Source organism: Coffea arabica, chromosome 1c, assembly GCF_036785885.1.
Source record: "Coffea arabica cultivar ET-39 chromosome 1c, Coffea Arabica ET-39 HiFi, whole genome shotgun sequence".
Classification (NCBI taxonomy): Eukaryota; Viridiplantae; Streptophyta; class Magnoliopsida; order Gentianales; family Rubiaceae; genus Coffea; species Coffea arabica.
Window position 1 is genome coordinate 44,229,824 of NC_092310.1, and position 8,785 is coordinate 44,238,608.

At 33.2% G+C, this 8,785-nt stretch overlaps 1 protein-coding gene across 1 annotated transcript; it reads right to left on the bottom strand.

Moving 5' to 3' along the window:
* Positions 1 to 3,844: 3,844 nt before the first annotated feature.
* Positions 3,845 to 5,930, bottom strand: LOC113740022 (protein GAST1-like). The gene is made up of 4 exons (XM_072071368.1): positions 5,776 to 5,930; positions 5,263 to 5,319; positions 5,018 to 5,054; positions 3,845 to 4,292 (listed from the first exon to the last, which is right to left on the bottom strand). Exons 1-4 carry the CDS (start codon positions 5,839 to 5,841, stop codon positions 4,111 to 4,113), a joined length of 342 nt encoding a protein of 113 aa, XP_071927469.1. The 5' UTR covers positions 5,842 to 5,930; the 3' UTR covers positions 3,845 to 4,110.
* Between the last annotated feature and the right edge of the window lie 2,855 nt (positions 5,931 to 8,785).

The following is an 8,785-nucleotide window of genomic DNA, read 5'->3' on the forward strand; positions in this document are numbered from 1 at the left end:
AAAAAGAGGTGAATTGCTAGTGATGATGAATGCCGTGGAATTTGCTCCTACTATCATGTTAGTTGAAAAAGATATTTATCATTAAATTATTTTATATTTGGTAATAAATAATGGTTACAGGTTATAACAAGTTGCCAATTTTCATTAACGAGGTGGCGCAATATGGTGAGCTGTCAATGTAAAGTAGGTTTACACTGACAGTGATTAACTTATAAAATATGGTGAGCCGTCAATGATTAACTTATAAAGGTTTCATCTTTTTTTTTTAAAGTACTTTTTTAATGATACTTTTTCTGACTTGGATTGATTTTGTTACCAAAACCTTAATCTCAAAGGAGGTTAGTATAATTTTGCAAATTTCAGGGAAGACTAGTAAAATTGTTGTAAATCTTAGGGGAGGTTTCTAAAATTATCCCTTTATTTTTGGATTTCCTTCTATTTGTCATACTCAATAGTTTTGCATTAAAAGAGTTTCATGCATTTCTTTTTGGAAAATTCGTTCAAAACGTCCCTCATATTTTGTAAAATAACTTTTTTCATCATTCACTTTTAAAATTGTAATTTTACGTCCCTTACAAATTCATATTGGTTAAATTTGATTCCTACCTAGGTTTCAGACTAGTTTTTTTATTGGAATCTACTACGTGCTTTGCATGTGATCTTTTTTAAGAGCAAAATTATCGAATCAAATTTTATATAATTTGATTCATAGTCCCTCACATTTCACAAAATGAATTTTTTCATCCTTCACATTTTTCAAAATAGATTTTTTTATCCCTATTGATCATGTGTGCGAATAATTTTTTTTAAACACACACACACACACACACACACACACACACACATATATATATATATATATGTTTGATTCATCTAAACAATACGAATAGCACATTATATATCTCTATTTGATTTTACCTAACTAATAATTTTTTTTAAAATTCATGTATATATCTATTTGATTTTACCTGAACAATACGAATAACACATTATATATCTCTATTTGATTTCACCGAGCGAAATCAAATAGAGATATATTTATATGCTATTCGTACTGTTCAGGTAAAATCAAATAGATATATACATGAATTTTAAAAAAATTATTAGTTTTCACTCATAATTATTTCGTTATTCGAAATTGAAAACAAAGAAGACATTTAATCCTAAACATTATCGAGTGTTTATATCAAATTAAATTTGGACAGCTTTTTCTATGTTGGCTTATCATAGAAACCTAAGCTAATAGAGTCATTACCTTGAGAGCTCAATTTAAGTTGGAAAATACTTGCGTAATCTTGGTCTATGTGTATAAATGGAGATTTAATTGTCACTATAACGAAGAGCCCAAATAAGCCAATATTAGATGATACTAACGATGACTTTCAGCTGCTGTTAAGAATGTAGCAAACGTTAGCACTTGTTCCAATAATTGAACTCCAATAATTGAACATCTTTTCCATGAAAGTAGAAGTTTTTGGCATTATAGACTTGTTTGGAGTCTCCAAAGTGCTGATAGACATTTTACAATTTAAAATGGAGTATAATCCCATGAAACAAAATTCTATTTGACTAGGAATGAACATCCTTAACTCTGTGCGCATCTTTGTCGAATGAAAATTTCAAGCTCATAGCATCAATTTCCTATTCGACTTCGAAGATCGAAATAAATCTTTTCCCCTTCTACAGCTATTGCACTCTACTACACAAGAGCTTTTGCTTTACCCAGGCTAATATAAATTAACTTACATGAAACCTATTTTGCTAATAACCTAAAAGTACTAATTACATGTTTTAGCTCATCAATAATAGCACTTAGCGCCTTGAGGTTTTGAAAATTTCTCTTGTATCCCTTGTCAATATGACAAGACAAGAGGTCTCAATCAAAGCTGGTGAATTGACGCTATGACCCTGCTGAAATTAAGTAATTTTTTTGCTAGAAACGACTCTATAGGAATATTTGCACTTCAAAGAAGATCTAGTGGACGAAGAGTATGGTCTTTTGCATTTAGCTGTTACTTTGTAAATTTAATGATCTAATTTATACCTCCCATTTGAATTGATTGAGCATTTTTGTATATGTAGCGGCAATAACTTTGTCGTCGAGCTAGACTTTGAACCATTTGTTACATCAGTTCCCAAGCCAACTCTAACGAAGTCCGTCAGCATTGGAGCAAAGTTTCTTAACAAATATATTTCTGCCCCCATGTTCTATGACCAAGAGAATATGGTCCGTCTTCTTCTTGAGTTTCTTCAATCCCACCGCTATAAGAATAAGGTAAACTATCATCATTCAACTACATGGGCAATCTAATTACAATACAAAATGCTACAATCATATTCATTATGTCTCATTCTAAGCAGAATATCGATTTTCCTTGTGCTTAAATTGAATAATAAATAGTATTTGACATGAAAGCCAGTGAATTTTAATATTATTCTTGAAAATACCTATACATACATACTTCATGTTTTAAATTTGTTTTCGCTTTAGCATTCTTGTACAGACAATGATGCTCAATGATCGGATAAAGAACTTTACTGCTCTTCAAGGTGGCTCGTAAAAGGCTATAAAATATCTTACATAACTACCTCCGAAAACACCATATTCATAATTTGAAATCAAGTTAAAGAAATTGGATTGGAACATGGATGGGGTGATACTGCTGAATGTGTGTCGGAGATGGCCTCCTGCCTCATATGCTCTTGAGAAAATCAGGCCTCAAACAAAAATTGTAAACTGCTGCCTCTCTTTTCTTTATTACAATGACACCTCCTCTTATTTTGTCTTTTGCTTTTCAGTTTTGTTTTCATTTTCATTTCTTCTCTGAAAATCATATAAAGGACAACATGAGGGTCTAAATCGAAGCAGAATATTATGTCTCCTGGGATATGCATTTTATATTCCTAATTCAACCCAAAGGGCCTGACAAAGTTACAGCAGATGTCATTCAAGTGGACGGTAGAGAGATTTTCAAAACTACGGGGATGCTAAGTGCTATTATGACAAATCACAAAGGAGGTTTTTGAAATTATCCTTTTTTTTTTTTTTGGTTCTTTGATTCACTTCACGTGCATAAATACACGCCAGCGATCACGACCGGATCCCCGTTCCCCTAGATTTTAGAAATTCTATGACAGCCCCCTAAAAATTTGTAACTGTTTGACATATATCTTTATAAAAATTAGGTTTTGCCCCCCAAGATTTTAAAAGTCCTTTTTTCTCCTTTTAAAATACCTAACGTTTCACTTATATCCTTGTGAATATTATACTTTGTTCTCCAAATTTTTTCCAAAAATATAAAAATGCCCCTTAAATAAACGTCTTCATAAATATCGCTCTCCAAATCTCCAGACTCTAGTTTTGCCAGTGCTATCAAGTGCTCTTTTGTTGTTATTGTTTTCTTTTCCCATTTTTTTTTTATTCTGATAGCAAGATATCAGGTATTTAAGAAGTAAAAAAGATAGAGTTGTTGTAATGTACAATATATATGTCATATTTTAAAAAATGTCTTAACCATGTACATTTTTTTTTAAAAATTTTTTGTTTTTTTGGAAAAACTATGCATGAACATGTCAATGATGCCCTATGTATCTGAACCACTAAAAATGCGGATTCTTGCACCACTAGCAACCAACCTTCATTCATGAGCTATAAAGGTACGTCAATCACTAGATAACAGTCATACAATTTACCTAAACTAAAACAATAGAGGTTGTTACTTTTCTGCAAAAGTATTGATTTGCCAGATTTTGGTAGTTTGCGGCATTCAGTTCTTCAAATATTTGAATCAATTAACCATCAAGTCATCAATGAAGAAAGTAAAAGTAGAAATGGATATTGCTATTAATCAAGAAAGCATAAGTAGAAATGGATATTGAATAGGTTACAATGGATACATTGAATCCAATACTGCCTAACGATTGAGGGTCTTTCCCTTTTTCATCTTCTAAACTCTCATTTTAATTCACTTTTCTTTTCTTCCAATGGATTCTGCTAGGAAAGCTTGAAAACCAAAAACATAAAAGAAAAGTAAAGAAAAGGGTTACAAAGCATAGGGTACAATAAGTTAGGCCACCAAATTCTTGCATGAAATTATTACTCCTATAAAGTTATGGGCATTTGGGCCCTCCCCTCTTGGTCTTCCAGTTGTTGTAGCAAGGGCAAACTTGCTTGTTACCATATGTGCCAGGAGGGACACACAGGCATTTCGCACAACATTTCTGGCAGAAGAACATGCATGGTTTCTTGTAAGCTGTCTTGGAACATCTAGTATCGCATCGAGGTCCACATTCTGCATCATTGGATAAAATGTAATGAGGAAAAAAAAAAAAGATTCTAATAGTTACCAAGGAAAAGAATACATTGGAATACATATGCATGTAGCCATATAAAATTTTCAATTCTTAGGTCAAAAAGTTGCTTTTGTTTTAATTTCTTTAGTTTCTTCTTTGCAAGTAGTTCTAGGAAATAAGGTCATGGATTTTGAGCTATATATGCATTACACTAGATTATTTTAATTATAAAAACAATCAAAATCAGTTTTCATGTCAAGTAATCTAAATTTGTGTTACATTAAAGTACTAAGATCAAATTTAAGATTTTTCAAGATAATAAATTGCCTTTTCATTCTAGGAGTCAAACTAGTGTAATAAATTGAAAGCCCGTCACTTGTCATGGAGTTGGTGCTTGAGTTACATACCTAAGTTGCTAGACATTTTCTCTTTTATGGTATACAAGGATCATGCTCTGCATTTTTAGTATTTGGTCTAGAATTCATAGTTAATTTTGTTCGGTTGCATATTTTTCCCAATCCACCCATTTTTTTGATTCCCTCAAAAACAGTAAGCTCACTATTCCCTTTTTGTCTTTCTTTTAATGGGGCCATTCAGAACCCAACTTTATTGTAATACACTTTTGTTGAGCCCCAAAGATGAAAGAACAACTGGTAAGAATTCCAAGCATAAAACAATCCACTGACAATTTGCTGATTATAATGAATACTCTTAGTTAACCCACCTTGGGGGCGAAGACTTCCTTCAGTGATTCCATATTGCTGCAAAAGAATGAGAATTTTGTTAATAGAAAATTGTGACGCATGCTATATCATATGCTAATGTGATGCATTAAATCTCGTATGAGTCTATGATACACAAATTAATTGTGTAAAATACTGCAAAATAAGGTAAAATATGCTCAAAGTCGCACAAAGTATGCCTAAAACACACACGCACACACACACACATCATGAAACATGTTCTCACCCTTGCATTCAAGGCCTTAGGCTGATGCTGAGAAATTGACAGTCCAACACTAGAAGCCTGCAAGAATCAGATGAAAGTTATGAAAGGATTGTTTGTGAACAATTACAAGCTCTTAATTATTTGCTTGGACAAACATATATAGTAGTTGTGGAATATTATCATTGAAATGGAGACCAAGCTAATAGAAGAATCATATTGGCAATTTAGCTTTACAAGTAACACATGGAAATAAGAAGATTACATAATATGGTCATTTGTGCATGACTTGCAAAGCAAAAATGTTGTGTATTAATTAAAGAACGATATACATTAATGTGATTAACATAACAAGATAGATAATGGCATACATTTTCGTGCATGAAGTTGTATGATTAACACGCAAAAATGGAGAGCTAGCTAATATTCTCAAACAATAAAAAGGAGCAATGAAATATATTGAATTATTGAAGTTTAAGGAAGGGAAAAAGAGAGAGAGAGAGAGTGAGATCCAGAGGGCTCAATTGTGAGGCTTACTTGATTTTGCGCCAGAATGAGTAGAACGAAAGCTAGGCATAGTAGGAAGGTTGCTTTCGTTGCCATTGTTGCTATGGAAAGAGTAGGAAAAGCTGAGATAGAGAATTGTATGAATTTGTGAAAGGAAGACACCCATATTTATAGACGTTGTCTGGGTACCTGAATCATCAAGAAGATGATAGAAATAAACACCTTGGATTGAAAATCGTTTTAAAAAAAGAAATGATTTACCTTTGTGTGGTCACTTATCACCATCACTCTCACATGTGGTTCTTTTCATTGAATTGTCCAATTTGCTCTTTCATTTAATGGATAAGTTTACATTACCATATCTATTTGTATACCATTTTTCTTGTCCAACAGAAAAGTAAAAAAATTGCACCCTTCTTTTAGAGCAAGGGAAGGATGGAATTTAAGATGCGAGACGGGAGAAAAGGCGAAAATTGAATCCAAAACATCTAATTTTTGAAATCTTGACTTTATTCACCGGATCAAAACCTCTTCAATCCTTACAAATTACACGTATTTGTCCATTGAAACCTCTTCAAAAGAAATGTATAATTAAGAATCCCACATTCTATTGTACATGTAGACGTGCTCAATTTGCTTGCAGCACTGCACTTGGAAAGGCTTATCGTTTGAAACCAACTTGCGTGGTCAAATTTGGGAAAAAAAATACAATACGATTTTGAAAATGTGGCACGATGAGAAAAATTTAAGTCTCTTAAATCTTAAAAAAAAATTTGCCACACCCTTTTATTTATTGAACTTTGTAAAATACAGAAAAAGAAGTTAAAAGTATACTAAAGCAAGAGTTGAACAATATAGAAAAATCCCTTTTCAGGCTAAAATGGTAAGATCAGCAAAACCATACGGACAGTTTTGGGCCCTAGGCTCGCTTAGGTCATCCATGTGCAATGAAGACATGAGTGGGATAGGTTGGTATTCAACATGTGCAACCACATGTTCCTCTCTTCTCGTACAAATTGTCATCAAATTGGAAGTTATGGTCAAGTAACAGTAGCAAATTGAATGTGCATCTGATCAATTAAAGAGCTCAACCACGTCCATTCTGCACCACACAATTTTTGAGAAACTTTTTGCTCTTAAATGTGTCTTAATGTTGGATCACCTTTTTTTGGGTTCTAAATGATCGATGTTATAAGCAATGAGAAAAGGGTAAGATGAGGGCTTGCACATTGAATTAGATTACCTTTTTTTTTTTTTTTCAATTTAAGTGAGATTATAAGCAAGGAAGAAAGTGTAAGAAAAGTTGACAATTGAATCAGAAACTCAAGGGTTTTGTTGCAACTAACATCCCCACCAGTTGAGGTGGATTTGAGGACTATTTGCCATCCTTTTTCACATACTAATATAATCATGAGTTTCTATACACAAATGTGTCTTTGTGCATGCAAATCGAAGTGGAAAAAAAAAAAGAGGAACTTGAAAAGAGTCTAACTCCCACCATTGAAACAGATAAATGCAGTATCTAGTCACTAACTTTCTGTTGAGCGGATTAGATTATAAGGTGAACCAAAAAAGAAACAATTTGGTGTTAGGATGCATTTGTGTTTATGTAGACACTTATGGTTTTAATGATGATTGAGGAAGAGGATAGCAAGACTGGAATTAATGAGCTGGAACTGCCTCTGTAGATGGATATTAAGGCTAGTGTTGCTTTTTTGCGCTTCTTCTGCCCTCTCTTGGCCTTTTGTCTTGATGATGGGAGGCTTGTGGGGACTTGTTACCAGTCTAAGTCTTTTCTGAGCCACTAGTTGAACATTGTGCATGTTCCTTGTTGCTGTGGCAATTGCAGCTAACAATAAAGGATGGGGGTTGAGTTGGAGGTAAAGAAAGATGGACGCAATATGGTTGTGGTTGTGGTTTGGTTTGGTTTGGTTTGGTATTATCTTATTGTTATATTTATATCATAGTATTTGATGTACAACAACAAAATAGTAGTGTGTTTAAGCAAAATTTGATGTGCATAAATTGACACATATATATATATATCTATCTATCTCGCTCAACCTCATTCGGCTTAGGAAATCTCATGACATGCGATTGGTCACATTGTTAGAGGAAATACTAAGTCTACAGTCTTTGTTTCGCATGTGCTCCTTTTGTTTAGTTAGTAGGGATCTTAACCATATTAGCAACAGGATTAGCGCTTATGCGTTAGATATTGTTCAAGATGAAGAATTTTGGATTCCTTAATGCTAGTATGCACTGTCTGTAAAGCCCCTTCAAGTCTTTACTTGAAATTGTAAAGAGTTTAGCTATCTATAAAAACAAATATCGTTCCGAAAAATATATATATATATATATATCGCAACATGGTTGTGGCTTGGTATGGTTTGGTATTATCTTAATGTTATATTTATATCATAATATTTGATGTACAACAACAAAATAGTAGTGTGTTTAAGCAAAATTTGATGATGTGCATAAATTGACATATATATATATATATGTAGTATGTAGATACTATAACATAGTCTAATCGTACATCATTAAGTATAATAAATACACCAATCGTGAAGAATCTCACAAACCATAATCATAGGAAATGGGAGCGGTTAATGGCCATGATTTGGCCTAAAAAATTTGTGCGGCTGAGATTACAAATTGTAACTCGATTTCCACGTCATGTGTGGGTCCCACAAAAATTTGCTCTAAAGTTACGCGATGTACAAAAAAAGTTACACGATGTACAAAGAAAGTTACGCGCAGTTGATAATGACCAAAACCACCTGGGACGGTTGCACTTGCAACCGTCCGTGCCCCGAATCCATAATCATATGAGTCCCAAGTCCTGCTCAAACTGGGTAAAGGGTTGTTTCCCTATAGAAGTAATTTACATATGTTACCGTGTTTCATCTTATTTTTCTCCCACATTAGGCCTTCGTTTGGGGTTGCGATGCTTTTAGTAAAAAATCACTTTTAAGTACTAAAAGTACTTTTAAAATGTTTAGTGAACATCATCTCACAAAATTAGGAGTAGAGC